Here is a 23634-nt window from a genome sequence, read left to right as displayed (position 1 = left end):
CCGGCTGGGTGTTTGTTATCGGGGATAACCCGGCGCCGGAGCTCCTGGAGTGAGGAGGGTAAAAGATTGTTCTCTTCTGACCCCTGTTCAGTGTGGGAGCACTCGGTGCCGTTGGGACATCGCGACATTTCAGGCATCTGCTGTGGGAGCCGCTGCAGGAAAGAAACCCCAAACACAGCTGTCCTCGGAGCTGAGGGATCAGTGTAAGAGATACTCATCTTCCTCCTCTTCTTTCCCTTCTCTATTGATCCAAGTGCCAGCCCGGCATGGTAGACAGAGCACAGCCTGGAAATGTTAATGTACACTGCATTCTTGTAATAAGTTTTCCTGCCCCTGGAGCTGACCTTGTTCCCCCAGATGGCTGGAGGTAGTTTGGGATCCCACCAAAGTCTTCTGAGGCTGAAGAGCCGTGGGGAAGTCCATCGTGTGTGTGTGTGTGTGTGTGTGTGTGTGTGTGTGTGATGAGAGGAGTGTGAGTTTGCCCGGGGCAGTGCTTTGGGGTGAACAAATCAGAGAGTCAGAAAGAGTCATCCCATGCATCCCCTCAGCTTTGCAGTTCTGCTGGCTGGAACCCTGGATGGATAATGGCTGCTTGCACCTGCGAGCCCAGCCCTGGAGGTTTTTCCTTTCATCTCATCTGTGCTTTATGACCTGGAGTCTTGTCTTTGAGTGTCCTCCAGTACCATACTTTAGAATCTTACTGACAGATGCTTAGACCAGTTTTCATACAAATAAGTTTAGTTGTTGATGTTTCTGTTCAGTTTCTTATGGTTTGGTTACTGTCCTGAGACGTCTGATGCTTTAAAAGAGAAAAGCCAATGTTGCTGCTGTGCACTTTTATTTCCATAATCCAGGCATGATGCTGAGGGACTAAATCTCGATGTCCATGTGCTTTTCAGAGCATTCCCTCTTGTATTTCCCTCTCTATGGAACAGCAGCAGTTCTAGAGAGTGTCTTGGTGGCCGAGAGGCACAGCCAGTCCTGGTCCTAAGACCTATGGGCAGATCTCTGTTTCTCTATTCTGTCTCTGTGGAGGTTGATTCCTCTTTCTTAACAATCTCTGCTCTCCCACCCGATGCACTTTGCAGCTGTTGCAGGTTTCCAGTGGTAGCAGTAGAGGGAAAGGCAGGTGTCCCCTGTCAGGCATTTAGACTGGCCTTTACGTGCATAGCTGATGTGGCCTCTCCTGCTTTCAGAGATGATGGCATGAGGGATTTTCCTCCAGCAACCTGTTTGGAAGGTGAGGCAGGAAATCTCAAACCCATCATTCTGCAGACCCAATTCCTGAGCAGATTCTGGTACGTCTCTGAACAGGTTCAGGGCTGTAGCAATGTGCAGCTCAAGCCATGTGGTAGAACCCATTTTGTTTGGGACTAGTAGGATTCCAGGGACAATTTTTAATTCCAGAAGTGTGGGATTTACTTTAATATGTGCTTTTAATTTCTAGGATGAATGCTGTGCAAAAATTCCACTGCCTTCCATCAGGCCTGCTGCAACTGTAAACACGTTAATAGATTTCATGTGCTGGATGTCTTCGTGGTGTGACTGGATGTTAATAAACAATCATCTTGACAGGAGTTTGTGCCTGGAACACCAAGACTTGGGAAGGGACTCAGACAGATTTCCTGAAGATCTGTAGACATTCAGGCTGCTTGGAGGTGGTGCACTGTGGTAACAGGCTTTCTTCCATCTCTTTTTCTTGCATCCTAGGATGTTTTCCTTCTGGCTGGCCTGGTTGCAGGCAGTCAGGGCAGGAACAGCTGTTCCTAGAAGAACATTTGGGGCAGGTGTTACTGGTGATAAGGTACAGTCTGGATTCCAGCAGGGTGCTGGCAGCCTGTTCCAGGGCTGGAGTTTCAGGAGCTGCCTCGGAAGCCCAAATTCCGGGGTAGCCCAGTGCTTTGTCTGACTGAGAATGCAGTGGGCGTTCCTGCCGCCGGCGAGACTTGTGCTTTGAAATTGGACACAAATCACTGAAGAGTCCTGTGGCAAGAATAGGTGGGGCAAACACACAATTCCGGCGGCTCTGGCGCAGCTGGAGAGAGACAGGAAGCATATCCCAGGGGCCAGGAGCTGATTAGCAACCTGGAATAGCACAAACCTAAGTGCAAGAGACGTGGAGCCCTTCGGGTGTTGTTTAGTGCCTGCTGGAAGAAGCTCCCATTCATTAATTTGGAATGGGTGTCTTATTTTTATTTATATCTTTCTAAAGCCATTGTGAGTGGTTTACTGTGTCTGAGCGCCAGCAGTGCTGGGTGTTAGGGCTTGCCACAAGCTACATTCTTTCTGGGACAGTCAGAGCTGCACCACTAATTCCTCTCATTGGAAGTTCAGGGTTGTTTTGGTTTTTTGCAGATGGATTTGATCTGGAGATATTTTAGGACACCCTTTAAATTACTGAATTTGGACATCATCGTAACTACTTAAAGACGAGGCATCAGCAGTCTCCAAAGCCTGTGTGTGCACTGAAGTGATGGTGGGGTTTCAAGCTGCTTCCTGTAACTGGAATCTCAGTAGGATCCATCCCAGTGGGGATAGGTGCCTTTTTAAATACAGCAGAAGGTGTGAAACACACAGCTGCCTGGGGATAGCAGCTGTCTCCTGGGAGATAAGGTCATTTATGTACAGGCTGGGAGTTCCTGTGTTTGAAATGGAGCTGAATAACGGGGCTGGTCAGCATTATTCCAGAGTAGTTTGTTTTTTTTTTTAAGCAGGTTACTAGAAATGGGAAATCGAGGAGAGGTAGGCAGAGAAAATAGGAAAAAGAAGGGGGGAAAAAGCCACTTAGCAGTGTTCTGGTGGCTCGAATAAGTTATTCTTGCCAAAGCACCAAGATGAGAGATAATAAGGAGTGCCTCACTGAGCTGGGATAATCTTGTTCTCAGCAGCCTTCATGTCACTTTTATAGAATTTCAGGTTTATTTTGGACTATCTCGGGAGTGATGTTTTTCCTCTGGGTCAGTGCTTAAGGGCTTGCAGTGGTTTTAAATTCGTAACGATCCTTGAGAAAGCTTAATTCCTGAGGATGGGAAATGATATTCCTTCTGAATGACACCTCTCTCCTAATTACCAACCCTGCTGTGGTTCCCTGCCTGTGTTCATGAGGGGAACTGTCAGTGCCTGATTAAGTGGAAAAAGATTGGGCATTAGGGAAAGATTTCAACGTGGGGCAGCTCCTACCCTGAGCCACAATGTCACCTCGCAGTGTTCCTGACCCAGGTCTGCAGGAATTTAAATTAAATATGTGGCTTCCTCTCTGGCTTTAGGGAGCCCCACTCCTGTGCTGATGCTGGTGGTGCCCAGCTTCTCCCCGGGTGAGTGTTGGAGACTGTGGTTGCCCCTCATAACAAGAAGCAAAGTTGATGAGCTGAAATAAAACTGTGGTGGGGGGGGGAGGTGTCAGGGTGACCTGAAGTGTTTTCAGTTGGCCTTGGAGGCCAAACGTGGTGTTGCACACCCTCAGCCTGCTCTCTCCTGAAGGAGGCCAAGCTACTGTTTGCATTACTCAGAGAACCATTTGGATGGGATCTGTAGAGTCATCAGATGCTCTGCAGTACAAGGTGGTCGGGATCTGCGCTAGCTGGAATCTCTTTCTGGGTGAATATAAGAATGAAAAATGGCTTCATGTAATAATGGTTTGTCCAAAGCACTCCTCACACAAGGCTCCTGTCCTGCTTTATCCAGTCTGACATGCTCTTACTAAGCTGTGGGCAGTGCTCCTGTTATTTCTTGGAGGAAAGCAGGCCTTTGCAAAACCAGAGTGAGGTACAGATTTACACTTCTACTTCCAAATCCCCTCCCAAAGACATGATGCATTTTTGTGTGATGGAGGGAGAAGGAAAAGCTCTCCCTCAAGATGCTTCAAAGCAAGATGATGCTCGCAGAAGATTTTTGGTTGAAGGCCAGTCTTGGAGGGAGCACTAGCCCATGTACCCCTGGCAAGTGCAAGCTCTGTTGGGCCCTTGAAACACATTTCAAGGGGTTGGCAGAGGGAAAGACAGCAGTGCTGACAGCTGCCTGCAGCACAGCCATGATGCTGCTGAAGACTTTCCTCCTCTCCCTGCTCTGCTGTCGTGTGCTGAAATGCAATTTGAGGGAGATGACAGCAGCAGCATAATGGGGAGGCAGGAAAAGCAGCTCTTTTTTTTTCTTTCAGGAAACCAAGCGAGGTAGGGCGTTTAATGCCTCCTGTGCTGCTGGGATTTCCAGCTACGGATGAGCAAGAGCTGGGAGCAGTAACTTGGCTAATGTCAATAGTTATCTGTAGATTGTTAAAGCAGAATCCTTTCATACTGAAGCAGGCTTCATTGTGTATCAACTGGGAGGTGCCCTTGGATCTGCCAGGACTAGCACAGACCAGCTCACAAGGGCTGGAATGCACCTCTGCCTTGGACACAGTGTCTGGAGAGTGCTCCTCAGCTCAATGTGTTTGTGTTTATTTAGCAGTTTGTGGCTGTTTTTACTGACCCTCCAGCCCAGGTGGTTAAATAATCTGTCTGATATTGCAACACCCAGGAAGAGAATTTCTGTTCCGCTGTGAGGATTCACCTGGTGTTGGACACGAGTGTGTTGACCAAGGGTGGGCACAGGATTCACTTCCTGAAACAGTCTGCCCTTAGCAACTTCTCTGAGTGCAGCCTGTGTAATCTCCAGGCTGTGGCCTGCGGTGGTTTTTGTAGTCCTGTGTCTGTGAAATGTTTGTTTGCTTTGGGATTAGTGGGTACCCTACAGTCTCATTAATCTCCAGGACTATGGACCTGGAGAATTAATGCACAGCTCTTCTTTCCTCGCTTTTTAGCTCATAATTCATTAATTTGTGAACTTTAGTAGTCTCAGAAGGGATTCATGCTGGATGTGGAGCATCTCTAAATCCAGACACCATCTAGTTTCACTGTTTTCTGTTGTGATACAGTCATACTTACCTCAAATGCAGCCTCTTTGCTTTTCTGCTATTTTAGCATACACACAGTGACCACTGCCACGTGACATGGATGAAGTCAGGCTGGACAACTGTCATGAGCCTGGAAGACTGCCCTGGGTTTTCACTGCTGAGAGTTTGCTGGGCTGGAATTGGCTGCAAGGCTACACGTGGCTGTAAACAAAACTAAACCCAGTTTTACAATGTTGCTGGCTGGAAAATCTTTTGACAAGTGGTCATCTGTGGTGCTGGAGCAGTAAGGAGGTAGTTGCAGTTCTTCTCCTCCTGCAGCAGTTGTTGGGTGCAAGAGGCAGCTTATTTTTTACTCTTTACAGCAGAAATTGTTGCAGAGCATGGATTTGCTGCTCAGGTGTTGCTACCTGTCTTGCAAGGTTTCTGTCGGTGTTTTACTCCCAGGAGGTAAGGCCATTTAAGACTTATCACTGTGAGCTTGGCCTGTTGGCCCAGTCTAGCTCTAAACTGGCTCTTATATATATTTAAACCCTTAATTGATTGTGTAAAAGCATCTTTCAAAGTGCCTGACCTTGCAGTAAGAGCATGTGTAATTTGAGTGTTAGGGATAGGCTGTGGCTGTATCAGCTTAAGCTGCAGTTTTAGATCTTCCCCCTTCTTGCAATTTATTTTACCACCTGAATTCTGTTCTCCCAATTCCACCTTGTGGAGGGGATCTGATCTGAATCTACAAAAACGTTATCCAGTGCATTTCCTTTCAAAGCTGTAAGAAATGCTGAAGGAGCTCAGTGTGAGAGGAGGAGACAAGCTGTGTATGGGAACATGAGCATCCTTCACAGGTATTGAAGTGAAACCCTTCTGAACATGAAGCCACAGCTTCTGGCCACTGACCTTTGGAGTTGTGGCAAGTGCAGATGTTTAATGTTGCCCTAAAAAAGGGCATGGCTGTTGTGACCAGAATGTGACCTGTGAAGTCACTCTTTTTGGAAGTCCCTCACTCTGGGATGTTTGACCACCTGCAAGGGTTGGTGGCAGGCTTTTGAGTCAAGAGTTCTCCAAATGCTGTGCAGATTGACAGAGACCTTCTTTTGCCAAGGTGGGCTGCTGCAGTAAGTCAGGTTTTTTTCCCTGTGTGCCACCTCAAGGTCAAGTCTCAGCTTTTGTGCTGTCAGCAGCTTTGTGAACGAGGTGAGGTGTGCTGTGCTTGAAAGCAAAGTTTTTTGTGATAAGTTCAGGTCACGTTTAAAATAAAATACAAAAATACCCCCTTTCCTTCCACACTTTTTCCTGGTGGTGCATTATGCTTGTAATTTTTTCTGGAACACAGCTTCCCACGTGCCTCTTAGGTGGTTACCTGGATGTTGGTCTCAACATCCAGGACGCCCTCAGAGCCTATCAGTTTAATTTTTCAAGTTCTCTGGCTGCTACTGGAACTAAACCTGACTCTGTGCTTTCCAGCCCCCTTGGTTTTGGTCTACTTATCCCTCACTGCTGCTTTTCACAGCAGTTGGCTGGTTATGTGCAGCCTGGTTCTCCCTGCTCTCTGTGCCCCTGCACACAGGGCTGTGAGCTGAGCAGGCTGCTGGTTGCTCATTAGTGTGAGTGTCACTGCCACTGCCTGTCCCAGCAATCTTAAATCCCTTATTTCTCTTTCCTCTCCAGTGAAAACAGTGCTGAGATGGGAACCTGAATGCTCCTGAAGACGTTCATCCAACTTGTTAAATAACTACTTAAAAGGTTGCACTTGGATTTCTTTGTTCTGTTAAGCTCTTTAAAGTGGCATTCAGGATCCCTTAAAAAAGAAAAGAGGCAGGAAAACTACTGAGGATTTGGAGAGGAAATGTTCTGTCCTTTCTCCTGGAGGGACCTATGAGGTACAAGTAACAGAGGAGCACTCTGCTGTATATCCTGGGGCTGAAAGGGCATTTATCTTGCTCTTTTCCATGTGGCTGCTGGCTTTATGGAGAAGACAGCTGCAATTAATGCTGTGTGGAGCTGTGGCAGGTATGTGCAGCACCTGGGGGTTTGTGGATTCCAGCTCTTTAAACCCACTGGTGTCTGAAACTCAGTGCTGATCAAAGTAGCCCCTGGCCTTTCCCTGGAAGGGAAGGGACATGTGAGGTCAGGGAAAGAAAACTGGAAGTAAAACCCACTCTGGAAGCAACAGAACTGCAAATCACATGGTTTCACATGCTCTTCCATTCATCCCCACCCTTAGAGCACAAACCAGAACAAATCAGTTCTTCTAAATGATGGTTTGGGAGATAGGCTGTGAGCAGAGCAAGTCTGTAGGCCTGTAGCCAAGTGCTGAGCTGCTGGTGTCTGAATTATTGCATCAACATGAAATGCCAAGCTGGCACCTGTGTTTGTGATGTGGGAGGGAGGTTTTGGATTTAGGAGATTACGCTGGATGATCTTTCACATGCCAGAAGTCTGAGACAGGCAGAAGAGTACTGCCTTTTACAGGAACTAACTCCAGGGACACCCCTTTCTTCCTCAAAACCTTGATTTTTCACTTTGTTCTTAAAATGAGCTGCTCAAGGCAATGGCATTAACTCTCCAACTAGAACTTGTAGATTTAACTTTTTTTTTCAGGACTCAGTTGGATGGCAGGGAGGGGGAATGACAGATCCAAAGGCCTCCACCTCTTGTGTAGAGAGTAGTTTTTTACATGCATTAAAACGAGGAGTCTCATGCTGGTCAGGGAAATGGGATGATATGGAGCTGTTATTTGGCAGAGGGACTGATGGGGGTCGTGGGAAGGCACTGAAGTGTCCAGGAGTTGACCTTGATGCCAGTCACCAAGGAATAGCTCAAAGGAATGGGAAACTTTAGTTTAAATTGCCCAGTTTTGGAAAATGAGTGCAACTGTTCCAAAACAGTCGTACATTTTAGAGAGTAGCTCACAGAGCTGATGTTTTGCTAGGGAAATGCAAATATTTTGCAGGTTTGGGAAGGAAAACTGGTGCCAGTGTATGTGACCAGCTGTTAGGTGAATTAGGTAAATCTGGATACATTTCTTTCCTTTGTGTTTTAGATAAAATTGGTGATTGGGTACTTCAAACAGTTAGGATTAATAATTATGATACTGTGACCTTAATGACTTGAGCTGCAAGTAAGGTTGATGAGAAGTCTTGTGATGTACAGACAGCCAAGATGTTTCCTGTAAGTCCTGAGCAGGCTTAGAAAATGGGGAAAAATCTAGTTGGGAATTTGAAGCCAAGTAATCCCTAAATATCTGCTCTCTTGATTGCTCCTGAGTAAGCAATTTTGATTAGCCTGGAGCAGTGACACTGAGATGTAGCCTGTCCTGTGTTGATCTGTAGCCTGTCTTTTTGGAGTATCTCCTGATGTGCTCTTTGGTCACACTCCTGACTCTGCAGCTGCCAGTGGTGAGCCTGGGAGGAAAGGGCATCGCTCCCTTCAGTGCTTTTCTCCTTGGCTAAGAGAGGGTGAGGGGAACTTTTGGGAGGTAACTGGAAGCTGTGATTGCTGCCAGATTCATTCCTCTTTCCCATCTTCATTCATGACCTGCCCTGGAGCTGCTGGGGCCAGCTGCAGGCTGGTGTGGTTTTGGAACTAGTGGTTGCTCTACTGGGATACTTTCTGAACGGTGTGTGTTGGCTGTCTTGTCTGTGAGGGAAGGTGAACATTCACGTTGGATTTACTTGCCACAAAATACTTCTTGTATTATATTGTATTTTGTTTTGGTGTGGTGAAACCAGTTCTGTGGCTTTCTGCCTTAGAAATGTTACCTGACTCTCTTGATTGTTCATTTCAGTTTCTGTTCCTTGATTTTTCTCACATCTCAGGAGTTCTGTCTTCCTCTTCTCAGGGAGTGTATGCATTTAAAATCGTGTGGTAAACCAAGCCAGCTGCTAATGTGGGAAACTCTTTGGGAATACTTTGTAACTCACTAGCCAGTTCTGTTATTAAATGATCTTCAGGTTTCTCTTCAGCACACGCTGTGGGTCTCAAAATTGGTGGTAGAGGTGCGTGTTCTTGTCAGAAGGTTACCCCTCCTCTGTGCTCCTGAGAAGAGCTTTTGGCCAATACCTGTAGCAGATTGTGCTGCTGGAAAACAGGTGGTCTTTCCTGTGAGCCACTGCCTTCAGAGGCCAGGGTAAGCCTTTTGGGCTGGAATCAATGCTTTTTCCACTTTTCCCAGGCTTGGAACTGAGCAAACCTGCTGGCAGGAGCCCTGCTGCAGCCCTATGTGTTGACCTCTGGCTCTGTCCCTTTGCAGGGTGTGAGGCAGTGGCAGTAGCTGCCTTGTGCATAGCAAATAGGATTTGTGCCCAGCAGTTCTTGTTGGGCTTATGATCAGGGGATTTCTAATTTTCAGTTGGGATGATGCTGCTTAACATGATCAACCACTGTTAAACTCCCTGCTTTTGCTCAGTGCCTGTTACAAGGAGCAGCCCCCAGCAAATCATGAACCCTTTGAAATGTTTCAGTGAAATGCTTGACAGTAAGTCAGGCTGGTTTATTTCCCTTCTGTTGTGCTTTTTTTATTTCTTTTTTTTTTTTTCCTTAAGGACTGAATTTTTAGCTTTTCATTTTGGTGGTTGTCACAAGCCCTGCATTATTTAAGTAGCTTGTTTTAGCAGCTTGAAATGAGCCAGAAATTCACCTTGCTTGCAGGCTACCAGCAGACACGTTTGCTGCCCCCAGGCACAAAGTAGGAGTTGATGCTCTTCTGTCAGTGTAGGTGAGCAACAGTGGTGTTCTGTGTGGGGGAGAGGCTAAAACATAGTGATTTGATGTTGCTGACATCTCTTTCAAGTTGCTCTTTTTTATTTTCCCTCCCCCCTGTTCATTTGAGATCTCAGTTCCTACCTCCCCTGCTTTCTGTCTAGTCCTGTTGCCTTGAGCTGGAGCCAGACAAGAGCACTTTGAGTCTCGTCCCATCTTGGGTATGTGGGAGTTCAAGATTTCAAATGCTGTAAGTGGGGGGAAAAATACATCACACTGTGAGAAGGGGGGGGGGTCTCCCCTTGACTGTCAGTTTAAATTCCAGCACCATCTGAAGATGCTCATCACAGCACAAATGTGGGGTGGAGGGAGCAGATTTGAGTTCTGCTCCAGTTACTGCAGTCCAGAAACGCCTTCATATATCAGGAGATTAAATATATGCACAGCACCGATGGTGGCTATTTTTAGGTTAAGCTAAAAATATGTCCTGTGGTGTTTAAAAGGATTTTGAATGGGTTTTGGAAATCCTTGTGTAAGCATTCTGTGTGCTCCTGAGACCTGCTTCACCTGGTAGCAGCTGATCCCTTGCCTTGTAGTAGTGGTTGGAAGCTGTGGTTTTGTGGATGATATTTTTGCATGTTTGAGGAGCTTGTCTGGGAAGTCCCTGTGACCTCAGCTGTCAGTCTGAGGTCTCATCAGTTCTGAGAACTGTTAAACCCAAGGCCCTGGTAGGCTCTGGTTTTCCCAGTAGCTGTTGTGTTAATGTGTTCTTCTCTCAATTCACTGTAGGAGAAAACCATAATAGGGAGGATTTTATTGTCTGCACAGTGAAACAACTTGGGTGTGCTGTGTCAGAGGGTGGTTGGGCACTGACCAGGCTCCCCAGGGAGTGGGCACAGCCCCAGGGCTGCCAGAGCTCCAGGAGCATTTGGACAACGCTCTCAGGGACAGGGTGGGATTGTTGGACTCTAATCCTTCTGGGTCCCTTCCAACTCAGGATATTCTGTGACTGAGTTATGAGTACATAGAGTAATTTAGAGGTGAAACTGGGAGGGACCACATCTTCAGCCTGGTGGGTCCTCACTGCACAGTCAGTGGGTGTCTTAGAAGTCATGATGAGAATTTTGTGTCACCTGGATATAGGATATATATCACCCTGCTATAAGGGTTCAAGTCCCAAATTCAGCTTGATGTGCTGTGGTGCAAGGTGGGAGCCTTTTTAAGAAAAGAAGAAAAACTAAAACGCTTGGAAAGTGTTTATCTGACTGCTTTGCTGTTAAAACAGCTCTAGTTTCCTGTCCTTGACTGTATTACAGAAAAGCTGATGGGCATAATAGAGCCTGCTTATAGGTAGCCTTATTCTTTGTCTATAAATAGGCACTGAAATCACTGAGGTAGTGTGGAATAGCTTCTTTCCATCTGTCTTCCTTGCTTTTTTATTATTGTTTATATAGGGCAAGACCCCAGGGTGGCTTTGATCTTGTTACTTCACATTCTTGGCGGCCTGGTGCTATAAACATGAATAAACTTCTTATTCATGCCACTAGATGGAACTGGCCCATGCTTATGGATATTTGTTTAAACTTCAGCTCTGTACTGAGTATTGACAAAATGAATTGCTAGTTCTTGGTGGAAGCTTGGCTTTTACACTCAAAGCAGGGCTTTATTAAGCTGCTTGGGTTTTTATTCAGTCCATTTTGAAGTAGGAAGAATTGCCAGTTCTTTCCAGCCTTGGCTTTTTTTGTTGCTGCCTTGACTGTGTATTAGTTAATGCTATTTATTATTTTCCTGCTTTTAAACCACCGAGTCTTTTGGTGATGTGTTCACACTTTCTTGTATAGAAGTGCAGATAATTTCTTTTTTTTTAATCCCAAATTTAATTTTAGATTATTCCCCATACATCTTTCTTGCTGCTGAAGGTTGAAGTGTGTGATTTCCTCTCTACAGGAACCAGAGTAGCCCATAGAAAATATGACCTTGGTCTTGTGGCTTTATCCATCATGCTTGGATCTGAGCAGCTGGGGTCTAGCCAGCATTGGACAAAGCACCATTTGAACTGTTTGGGAGAAGATTTTTTTCCCTTTTTTTGGTGGCTGTGCTGAGCATTTGCAGTGTCACCCCACGGTGAATTAGCCAGCCCTGCTAACACACCACAAGTCCTTGGAGGGGAGAAATAACCAACCACTCAGCTTTGCTTGGAGCAACAGATCTGAGCAGACACCTGTCCAGCCCTGTCTGCACCACTTGATGCCGCAAGGGCTGATTTGTGGCTCTCACAAAATGTCCTCATTCCTCCCCAGCCAGTCTCAGGATGATCCTTTGCTGTGTTTGCTTGACAACCTTGGCCATGCTGGGCCTCTCCCTGCTGCTGTTTCTGCACCTTTTATATGGCAAGAAATGATTCTGTTTGCTGAAGGAGTCAGCTAAGGATGGGAAAGTGCTGTGCAGGGCTAGGTGATTGCTATTCACAAGTACCAGGGAAAATACAACTGTAATAATGTGGATGTGACCTTTTAGAAAGGCCAGAGTTTGTACAAGTTTTCACTTACAGTGACCCAGCTCCTGAGCTGCAGCTCCAGCACCTGCCTGTGATGGTGGAACAGCACTTCCATCCATTCTGGCAAATATTTATTTCTCCTTAAAAGGCAGAAGATGAACAATCTAGAGGAAATACCCCCAAAAACTTGCGTTTAGGTGTTTTCAAAACACCAGTATGCCCACGATTATCTTGGAGCTGCTTACTGGAATTTGGATGTGCTACTGTGGTGTCAGTGCTCAAATACAGGGGCAGTTGCATATTTGTGGTAATGCTGGTTAGAAGAGGCCTCTTGCTGTTCCCTCACCAAATTTCCCACTCAAAATTGGACCATCACCAGATCAAGGATCAGGTGAATGTGGCTGTTTGTAGACAAGCCTTGAAATCTTTATGCTGGAGGTTCCCTCTGAAGAAGGTTCCTTCAGGCACTAAGCCCGTGATGCTGGGCTTTTAAAAAATTTTTAAATTATACATTTTAATTTTTATTATTGTATCTTGTGCATCTGAATTAATTTCTTCATTTTACTGTCCTAGCTGCAAATCCTCTTCCCTGCAGAGGAAAGAAGTTAAGTAGAATTACTGAGGGGGAATTTATACTTCTTTTGTGAACTAGCAAACAGGATTTTATAGCAGACCCACCATTTTCTTCCAGCTTATGCATCAGTAAATATTTAATAGTACAGATTCTTCTGTGCTGCAATAAGGAGATGAATACTTTCCAATTAAAAAAAAAAACCTGTTTCCACCTTCTAGTGGTCAAATTTTGTGCTTGGAGTTCCTGTATGTATTCAGCCTCTCTGTGATGATGGGAATGGAGAGCTAGAAGCTGAAAGCATAAAATGAAAACCTCTTGTTTAGTTTGCAGTGATTCCTCTGACCCCCTAATCCTGTTTGGGAGCCTCTTGGCCAATTCATTGTGCCTCTCTGAGAACAGGTGGAGGTAGCAAAGTTTAGTTCCAAAAAGCCCAGTCCTGTGAAGGAACCTGATTCCTGTCATGCTCTCCTTTTGCTGTGAGAGCAGATGGTGTTTCCTGGAATTTGGACCAAACCCTCACTGTAAATCAGGGAAATCTCTTCTTTAAAATAGCAGATGGTGGTAAGGAAGTGTTCTCTGGAATGTTCCTGTGCTGGTTCACAGTGCAGGCACAAACCACATGCTGGCACTGCTCTGCCTGGGGTGCGGCTTCCTTCTGACACGCCAACAACATGGGGGTTGTACAAGTGAGCTTGGAGCATCTCTGGTGGCTCTGAAGTTGTGCCTCAGCTTGGCAGCACTCAGGGAATTCAGGCTGGGATGGTGGTGTCCCTGTTGACTGTTCCCCTCAGGGCTGTGCTTGACTTCCCTGGCATTAAGTGTGACAGGGATGGTTGCAGTGACATCACCTGGGGGTGTGAGATGCAGGTGGATGTGGGAATGCCCTGGAACAGCTCAGGCAAGGGGATTTTGCCCCTCTCACCAATTGATGGTGGCAGAAACACCACTGTGTGGGTTGGTGCATTGGATTTTGGTTGGAAACAAGACAAGATCCACATATTGGGGAAGTTTGAGTCCTGCTTGGATGGAACTGCATCTCTCCTCCTTTTCCTCTTTTTCTCCTGGAGCTCCTCCAGGGAGACTCCTCAGGCCTCACTGCACACTTCAGTCAACTGTCTTAACTCTTGGAACACAAGATAACAAACATCTCCTTTCAGGTCCTCAGAAGGGGCACAGAAAAATACTCATGTGGAGAGACTTCTGGGAGAGCCAGGAGAGCTCCTAGCAGCTAAATCCTGGAAAAAAACCCCTTAGGGTGAATCTGAGTTTGCCTGACTCCCTTGTGGTTTTATTTTACCTTCCAGTTCCTCATGTGAGCCTGTCTGCCATGCTGGGGCATTGACACTCTGGGGCACAGCTGTTTAAAAATGGCAGAGAGAGGTGGGAATGAAGAAGTGATTAACTTGAGCAGCTTCAGCAATCACAGAGGGAAAGGTGAGTACTGATTTGTGCCTGTTTCCAAAACACTCTTGTCAAAGTCCTCCTGAGCAGCAGGATTCACAGACACTGAACTTTCAGGGAACTGCTGGAGGTCTGTTCTGCCATATCACACACTACTCTGCTACACTGACTTAGCCACCTACAGAAACTCTTTTATGTTATGCAAGCATGCTAAATATTTGGCTCTTGTCTTTCTCATGTTGTACTGCCTCAAGGGAGATGGCTGACTTCTTGGGAACACTGTGTAGAGGTGTTTCAGCAGATCAAAAGAGGATCCATCCTTCTGAGAACCCCACTGGAGACAGGCTTACCCTAAATTTGTGCCCTCACAGAGCTGTGTGCATTGGCACCCATTCCCTCAAGGGTGGAATTCAAAATGACGCTTTCTCTCTGTGCCTGAAAGGTGATAAATGAACACTCATGCTAAAAGATTAGCCAAAACATGTCAGATTTTAGGGAAAGCATAGTTATATGTTCTCTGGGCAGGACAGAAACCCTCTATTTCTGCCTTGACTATCTCCCCTGTGTTCCAGCAGCTGTGTTGAGTAGCATTTATATTCCATTCTTGACAAACCTTGAGGCACAAGGTTGTCATCTAATAGCAGGATATCTTCTGCACCCACAGCCACAGGCCTTATCTTGGCCCTGCATAAGGTACTCCTGTAAAGTCTCACTCTTTCAGAAGAGGCTGAATTGCATCAAGACCCTTATCTCTCTGCAAGAATGCACTGCACTTGAACAAATGTTCAAGAAAAAGAAAATGCAATGTCCTTGAGATACTGAAAGTTCAGGATTTTTCTGCAAAAGTATTCCCTACATGCCTTGTTTGTGGTAACTTTTGCAGCAGCTTGACTTGTGTTTGGGGTAGAAGATTCTTTGTGTCAGTGGCTGTCCCTGCAGTGCTGTTGTGGTGAGCTGAAGCTGTGCAGGTGTTTTGCTGGAGGCTGAGGGATGCAGGAGTGGCTGTGACAATGCCTTGCAAAGGATTTGGTGACCTCTGAATGCTTCTTCCTGCAGTGCTAACAGGAAAATTGCTTTCTCAGATGTTTCAGTGCTACATGTGCCCTGTAATTCCAGTTACTTACCTGGAGCCATCAGCTAACTTTAACTTTACTTACTCTTCTGCAGACTGGATGAACCACAGAGATGAAAGTCTTATCATGATATCGGATTCCTCAGATGAAGATCTGCCTTTGCTGCTGGAATTGCCAGAAAAGCAGCAGACTGAGGAAGATGATGATGATGATATTGTCATCTTAGCACAAGTAAATTTTCATTGTTGTAGCTGCTGTATTCATGGCCTGTATAGCTGTGCCTTGTGCAAATGCCTGATGCATTCTTCTGAGTCCTCCCTGCTTATAGCAATCTACTTAGGATGTCTGAAACAACAGAGAAATGATGGCATCTTGCTGGCTTAATTTAATCATATTTTGGGCACAGGAGGGAAGAACCAGACTGTGGAAGTGCATTGTGTAGTTTAAGTTCTATTTGATGAAAGTTGTAGCTCCCATAAAGTTGTCTGCCTGAATCCAGCAAGGTGGGGTGCTTTGCAAGAGGACTTGATCTTCCTTTGAAGGTGTTTTCAAACCATGCCTTGTTTGATTTGTAAATGTACTTTGTATGTTTTATATTCCTCTAGGCTATTTGCATTCATGTTGGGCTGTTGCAGAAACTGATATTTTTTGCAGCATTTCATATCTGTCTTATATTGAGAATATATTCCACTTTCCTGTTAAATTAACCAGAAGTACTGAGAAAATGGGTTGCAAAGCTGGCCTTTCTGCTTCTTAGTTGAAAACAGCAGCAGAGAACACTCGGGCTCTGTTGGCATACAGCAATCTGTCTGCCAGAGGCAAGAACAAGGCCAGAGATTAATGTTTGGAGCTTTGGTTCCTGCCTGTTTAAATAAATTGGTGAGAACACAAATATGTCATCAGTTAGTTCTTCCTTCCCAGACTGTTTTATTGGAAGGGAAGTGGGTACCAAGGTGAGCTTAGGAAATTATTCCATTTGCCAAGTCCTGTTCATCCCCGATTCTGCCAAAGGTTCTCGTAGCACCTGGGGAAAGGCTGATGACACAGATATGTGCTGAGCAGACTGTTTATCAGTTTCCCATCAGAAGTTTTCTTAGATGCATTAGTATCTGGAGCAAGGATTCTGACATGCAAACAAGAATTCCTACTTTCTCTTCTTGGTGTCCTTTTCAGACCTCAAAGCATCAGCAGCCTCTGCGTCCCAATGTCATCAGACCTGCTGCTCCATGGCAGGGTGCAGACACTGTGGGAGAAGGAGGATCTAAAAGTGCTGTGGAGCTTTTGAGCACAGGCCTGCGGGATGAGCAGGATTCAGCTCTGCCCTGTGAGGGAGACGGGAATAACCTCATGGTGGAGAGCAATGCTGGACCAAGCAGCAAGGAGAGTGTGGATGTTGTCCTGCAGCAGCCTGGACCATCTGAGCTGAATGGTCCCAGCTTTGAACTTACAGGTAACCAGGAGCCTGGCCCAAGTTTGCTGCCACTGAACAAGATGAGTCCACAGCCTGCTGATAACACAGAAACCATTAGTCTGGAGAATGCAGACCTTCCACCTCAGCAGGAAGAAAGGATGGAAGCTCGGGAATGGGCAGGAGATAATTTGGAGCCAGAGCAGAAACTTGAAGGAACAGCTGCTAAAACTACCCCAGAGCAGGAGGAGATCCAGGAGAACAGCCAGCTGGAACCCCGGCGCTTCCCACCGCTGGAAGATGAGCCACGAGCTGTAGCGAACGGTTGTGCTCCTCAGCAAGGGCAGCCAGAGGCAGACCCAGGATCTTTGAGGGCATATGGAGAGAAGGCTCCTGGGCCAGCCTTCCCCCGGCCGGAGCCGCAGCAGGATGGGATTCCAGGCCCTGCCTCCCCGCAGCCGGCACATCCCCCCGAGGAATCGGGGCAGCAGGCAGGGGGAGACAACGAGCAGCCAGGGCCTGCCTTCCCCGCACAGGGACTTGGCTCGGGGGACGTGCCAGAACAGGGAGCTGCTGGGCAGGAGCAGGACCTCACTGCACTGCTCATCAGAGAGACAGTAAGTATTCCCAGGGCTCCTCTGCTTCCTGAGCGTGTGATGTTTTCAGACAGGTTTTTCAAGGGGTAGAGTCTCACGTGCTTGGAGCACACTGCTGCAAATCCTCTTTGCTGGGACTGAGACTCAGCTGTGCACCAGGTGAGGAGCATGTGATGAACTGTCTTGGAAAACTTTCACTTAAGGTGAAATAATCTGTGTCTGTTCCCTGAAAGGCCCTCTTGGATCTGTTGGTCTGGTTTTGTCAGGTTGATTCCTAACCCAGCACTGAAGAGCTGGTTTAGGATTGGATGTAAAGCTAAATGAGCAAACCTAGGGCACTAAACAGTGGCAGAGGGATACAGAGTGGAGTAGAGAAGTCTGAGACACGTGGCTGAGAGCCAGGACTGCTTTCAGCTGCCTCTCCTACAGGAGTTTGGTCCCTGCCCATGTTAATGCCACCATGGTGGCCAGGGGTAAGGGTTGCCCTTGCAGTGTGGATTTCCAAGCAGCAGCACCAAGGAGTAACTGGATAAGCAGCATGAGGACTTGTGTATGTAAACTCCACATGCTCCATGTGTGAAGCTTACCACAAGGGACATTGGCTGTAACAACAGCCACCAAGAAGGGCCCTCCTTATCCTTTGGGCAGCATGTTGTATATATGATAAACAAAGCTAAATAAAAATGTGGTGATTCAAGTGTATAATGTTTGCATGCCCCCTCCCCTTGATTGCTAGGGGGGAGGCTCTCTCTTAATGGCTTACTGAATATTTTTTCTCACAAACATGCCTATTCTTATGTGTCTGTATCTTCCACCATGACCCCCATCCCCTCCAAGTCTTCCCTCCACATCCCATATCTAGTTCTACCTGGAAAAACTGGAGTTGATAAAAATATTTTTTCAAGTAGCAGTCCAACAAAATTCAGTTCTTTCCAAGTAAGACCTCATTGGTCAGTGCCTTTGAGATGGGTAAGAGGCTATTCTTGCATTGTCAGGGTTGCTTGACAGCCCTGACCAGTCCAGTCTTGCAAAGCTAAATACCACATGGTTGCAGTACCTGTACAGAACCTCCAGAGAGAGCAGCAAACACTGGGAGAGCCTTCACAGAAATGCCAGTAAAGGTTTGTTGTTGTTCTGGTCTCGCTGCTGGCGTGTCTGGGTTCCTTGGGTGGGTGTACATGTTGGTTTATTTCCTTTTGCTTTGGAATGTTGTACTTCAGCACATAATCTGGAACTCCTTGATGGTCATGCTGAAAATAAATATTCCCTTTTCTTGTGTTGTGATTTGTTCCTGCAGAGCCTGGATCACTGGTTAGGCTCATGCTCTTGGCTTTTCACATCCCTACCCTCACTCATCCTTTGAGAAAGAGCTGTTAGCAGTCATCCTGTGCAGCAAGGCTGGATGGCTGTAAATGATGTCTTGACCATTTTGCCATGAGTCTCGGATTGTGTTGGTTAATGACATGTTAATCCCTGTGCTGGGTGCTACTGTTACATAGCTTCCCTAATACTTACATAACCTTTAGCTTTTCCTCCTGTAGGAAGCAAGATTCCCAGATGTGAAGAAGGAATATATTGAAGAATTAATCATCATCAAGAACTGCTATGACTTAAATGTGTAAGTATGGAGCCAAGAACCACATATGACAGTGTGTCATACAACTGCAGCACTTTTCCATGTCTCCACCTGCCAGGGATGCTGCTTTAGAGCACATCCAGGCTGGGGCTTCAGCACTGCCTTGATACTGCCAAAGAGCACAGATTCTTTTTTTGTACTTCTGTTAGAGATGTTTTAAATCCTCTCTAGTTCTGTTGGGCTGTAACTTCTCTGCTTTAAAGATAATTTACTTATTTAAAGGTACTACATATAATTTTGTTTTACCTATTACTAGAACTCTTAAAAAGAGTGAGTGTCAGGATATAGGTGTTAAGTTGCTATAAAACATAGTATGGAGACAGGTTAGTGAGTTTTGAGTTCCCTCCTTCATTTCACTGGTTTTTGGACTTTCCCAGGTAAAGCTGACACTGGCTTGGAATCCAGTATTTAGTGTCATCGTGTTGGCTTTTATCCCATTTACTTCCTCAAGTAGCAGTGGTGCTGTTTGAGTTCTCTCACATCACTTTTTGGGGATATAATAGAGCAAATACATTTAAGTGATTAACTTTACTGCTGAGTTGCATCATCTCCCTGCCCTTCTGGGTAGAGCTGGGGAACGCAGGATTGCGTGTTCTGGCACCAGCAGCACCGAGGGGAGATGGTTTGAAGTAAATCACTTGTGACTGGTGTCTGATGCTTGGTAGCCTCTCCTGCTCTCTCTGCAACTGTGTTTGTTATCTCCAGCATGTCCAAACTTATTACTGTGTGATCCAAGAATGAGGAATAGGTGTTGGTTGCCAGAGTATTCATTTGTATAAATCAAATGCCCTTTCCAGCTAACTAGGGCACTAATTAAGCAGCATTTAAGTGCATGAGGCCTAAAATTAGTCATTGGGTCATAAATAAGTTAACTGGTGAGGAACTAAGGATGATCCCATCCATTGGGCATAGATTTCCTATTCTGCTGCTTTGCCTGTGTCTCCCAAGTAGGTCTTGGTTAGAGAGCCAGCAGACAAAACTTCTTTCTGGTTTCTCAAAAGTGCTTTCCCTGCAGTGGTGGATCAGCTTTGGGGTGCCCACACCATGGACTGGGTGCACCTCAGGGTGGATGGTTGTGTGGGAATGTAGAAGACAAGCAGAGCAATTCCTTGGGGCAGTTGGGTTGTTGAAGTGGAGCATCTGGCTGCAGGACCCTCCCAGATTGTGTGAAAAAACTCGGGTTTGTATCCTGAGGGGATTTAGCAAAGCCTGATGGAATTAAATCCCACTATTGGCTTCTGTCGGTCTTAATGTGTTCCTTCCCTTTTTGCTCCCGAAATCTCTTCTGTCCCATTGTGTGCCACAGACCCAGTGAGATGAAAAGGTGCTTCCAGGCTTCCCTGTAGGCCAGCTACAGTGTCTGCTCAGCGGTGCGTTACCCACTTACTGGATGATAAAGATTTCTTCCCCATATTTTTATTCCTTTAACCAAACCATCTCTTGAATTGTCACTGCAGCTTTTGTGTGAGAACAAATGGGTCAAAGCACTGGTCAGCCTCGCTGGCAGGGTCTTTTTGATCTCCATGGTGTGTCAAGCTGAATCAGGCTTGAAATATAATAACTAAGGGTGAGTGGTTTTGGGCAGGGGTGAGGCTTTTAACCAGCTCTGTGTCCTGTGGTGCAGATATTAATGAACAGTGCCGTGAGTGTGGGTGTGCTGTGCGCCGGGACCCACTTAACTAATTGTCACACACTGAAGGTCAACATCCCCCAAAATCCTCAGCGTTGAAATGGCAACATTGCAGGATAGTTCAAATGTACCCTGGCCGTGCCCCAGCTGAAACCCTTTCGTTAGAGACACGGTCTGAGCTCCTTGAAGTTTCTGTTTTGTTGGATTAAAACAGTTATCTTTTACCAAAGGGATGGCGGGAGGTGGAAGCTATTAAATGCTCAGTGGCAAGATATTTGTTGTTTTCCCTGAAATGATCTTCTTAAAACTTTCAACTGGTGTGAAAGATAAGATGTGGGAGCCCCTCTTAGCAGGGTATCATCTATTCAGCTTTTGTGTGCAGGAGCATTCACATTCAGTCAAAAGCTTCTGGCTCAATATGTCAATACCTGATTAAACAAAAAGAAATGCCCCTGCTTTGAATGTGAAAGCAGAGCTAAAGTAATCGTGCCTTGATAGTGGGTTAATGCTTCAAGCCAGTTCAGATTTCTTAATTAGGGACTGATTTCTGACATCAGGAATGTAAATTAGCTGCAATTATGTCTTTGCTGCAGCCTAACACCTTCTCATTCCAATAGTTTTGCAAATGTTAATTGCTTGTCCTGGCTCTTTTCAGAGGGATCTTATTCTGCAGCTGGGGAAACTGAGGAACAGCTTGTGTTACTTCCCCAGCCAGCACAGCTGCTTGGTGAGGGTTGAGAAAAAGCTGTGGGAGCCTGATTCAGGCTGCCCTTTCAGAAGGGTTTCTGAAGTTTGTGGGTCTCCACCAGTGGGGCATTTGAAAACCCCTTGCTGAGTCTTTTCTAAACTAAAATATTCAGTTAAACTACACTTACCTGACAGCTATGACTGTTTGTGGTAGGACCTCAAATATACTGCATTTACAGCCTATTAGGCAATTTTTCAACAATTTTAGTGGTTATTTTTTAAATGCTGTTCTCACCAGACCAGTTTTTAGTGAATGGGTAATGCTGGTGTGATTACAAGCTTTGTTACAATGAAACCTATATTCAGAGTTTGTATTCTGGAGACACACATCTTTAAGCATGATTTTGTCTCTGCTTTAACCATGGAATCACAGAATAGTTTGGGTTGGAAAGGCCATTAAAGATCACCTAGTTGATAAAAAATCCAGCCCCTCTGCTGTGGTCAGGTCACCTTCCACTAGACCAGGTTGCTCTGGCTGCTTTAATGTGAAGGTAGACTGAGAATGGAGGCTGTGATTCCAGTTTGAATCTGTATTAGTTTATTGAGAAAGGCATGACCTTTTCATGGGTTTTGTAGGGATTTTTGTGCTGGTTTTTTTAATAGAAAAACTATTATTTGTAGCTCATCCATACAAGCTTCATATATGTAAACTTAATTGTTGAAAGACAGACCTATTTGCTTTTCCTTCTGCAGCCACACAGCTGATTATTTTCCACTTAATTCTCAGTCATTTACTTGCAGATTGCTCTAGTCCAGGACCACCCTTGGTCCTTACAGGGCAGGCTTTGACTGTGACCTCATAATTATGTGATGTAAAAATTGGACAAATGAGAAGTGAACCTGAGCTCCCCAACCCTGAAGTAACTGTATTTATCTTTTCAGACTTTGTAACTTTCTTCTGGAAAATCCAGATTACCCAAAGAAGGAAGGCAGGGTGGTTTTAAACCCCAGCAGCAGCCTGCTTGCCAGCCAAGATGAGACAAAGGCAAGTGAGAATATCCACATCTCCTGCTGCCTCTGGGCAGTCTGTTCAGCCTGAGTGGACCTTGGGATGTCTGCTTTGATTAGTGTGTGTTTGCAGAGTGCTTGACTGAGCCTGGCTTTCACAGGAGGCCTCTGGGTATGTGTAAGGCGGTGTTAAATAGCAGTAATTAGTTTCTTGCAAGATGACTTCCAAGCCTTTCCTGTTTGGCTGTGCCAGAGCTGCACAGTGTCTGCTCCTTTGCCTCCAGCGAGCCCCTCTGCCCTGCCTGCCTGTCACTGCCCCATCTCAAGTGTTCATTTTGATAACTCAGACAAGAATTCCACAATCATTCTGTCACATGAAGTAGCCTTAGCCCTCAGGCCTCACTTGTGAGGCCTTTAGGCATTGCCTTGCAGCCTCCTAACTGCAAATCTCCCTAGAGATGCTTGATTTTATTTGTGTTTTAAAACATCCATTTACCAAAAAATTCTCTCGGAGCTGCTTTGAGGATGTTGAAATAGCTCTTTGTGGCCTGAGAGAGATGTTGAATACCTCTTTCTACTTTTGGAAGCATCTCTCTACCTTGAGCTAATAAAGTTGTTCATTCTTCATAATAACCTAAATATTTCTTCTCCTTGCTGTCTCAGGCAGCCACACCCCATGGTTTTAAACTAGATTTTACCTTGTGCAGGTCACATTTCCACCCACACTGTACTAAGATGCTCAGAGTTGGATGCCACATATCCTGAATTTTGGGTGGTCTTGCAGAATGTCCTGATCACTGACAGAGCATTCCTATGTGTATTTATAGCAGCCTTTTAATATTTTTAATTTTCTCTTTAGGTGCCTAAAGTGGACTACTTTGACTTTTCCAAGCTTGCCCCACTTGACCAGCGGTGCTTTATTCAGGCAGCTGATCTCCTCATGGCAGACTTCAAAATGCTGAGCAGCCAGGACATCAAGTGGGCCCTGCACGAGCTCAAGGGACACTATGCAATCACACGAAAGGTGCTCCACCTCAAGTCTGTTTTCCTTCCTGGACTTGCCTCCCATGTCTGCAGAGAGCACTGTGATGGCCTTTACTGTACCATCTGCTGCTCTGTGGTTATGGGTTTTATAATAATCTTCCTTTCCTTTTAAGAAGTTTTAATCTATTTAGTAGAGATTTTCAAAATTTATTGGCCAGACAGAATGCTGCAGGAAGTTTTTACTTTCCCTAGCAGGAGAGCTGGGGAAACACGAGCTGGCTCATGGTGGGTGATGCATTAAACTGGGAAGTGTTCCTGTATGTCGCCACTGAAGTGCAGTATAATTGCCAATAAAACCCTGACATTTAGTTAAATCTTAAAACATTTAACTACTGCTGCTGGTTAACTGACTGCATGGAATTAAGAAGCAGCCTGAGTATCACTGCTCTGTTTTGTCTTATTATGACTTGTGGCATGAGTCCTGTATTGCTTATAAAAGAGTTTCACTGTCATGGAGATGCAAAGACACTTGTTTGAAGTATCAGCAAACTGAA

At 45.7% G+C, this 23634-nt stretch overlaps 1 protein-coding gene across 5 annotated transcripts in view; it reads left to right on the top strand.

The window, feature by feature from the left end:
• Positions 1-23634, top strand: part of RNF216 (ring finger protein 216) — a 76592-nt gene that overhangs the window by 785 nt on the left and 52173 nt on the right. For 2 of the 5 annotated variants that reach the window (XM_015643142.3, XM_015643141.3), the window contains exons 2-8: positions 92-203; positions 13962-14091; positions 15226-15362; positions 16305-17156; positions 18677-18753; positions 22031-22133; positions 22956-23120. In XM_015643142.3, coding sequence (XP_015498628.1) covers positions 14025-14091; positions 15226-15362; positions 16305-17156; positions 18677-18753; positions 22031-22133; positions 22956-23120 — 1401 coding nt within the window. In that variant the 5' untranslated portion in view covers positions 92-203; positions 13962-14024. Of the gene's footprint in view, positions 1-91; positions 204-1196; positions 1299-1447; positions 1672-13961; positions 14092-15225; positions 15363-16304; positions 17157-18676; positions 18754-22030; positions 22134-22955; positions 23121-23634 lie in introns of all 5 variants that reach the window. The other 3 variants (XM_033517892.1, XM_015643144.3, XM_015643143.3) reach the window with 3 other exon arrangements.

The sequence above is a fragment of the Parus major genome, chromosome 14 (genome assembly GCF_001522545.3).
Source record: "Parus major isolate Abel chromosome 14, Parus_major1.1, whole genome shotgun sequence".
Classification (NCBI taxonomy): Eukaryota; Metazoa; Chordata; class Aves; order Passeriformes; family Paridae; genus Parus; species Parus major.
The sequence above is the reverse complement of the archived record's forward strand: the minus strand, read 5'-3'. Positions and strand labels throughout refer to the sequence as shown.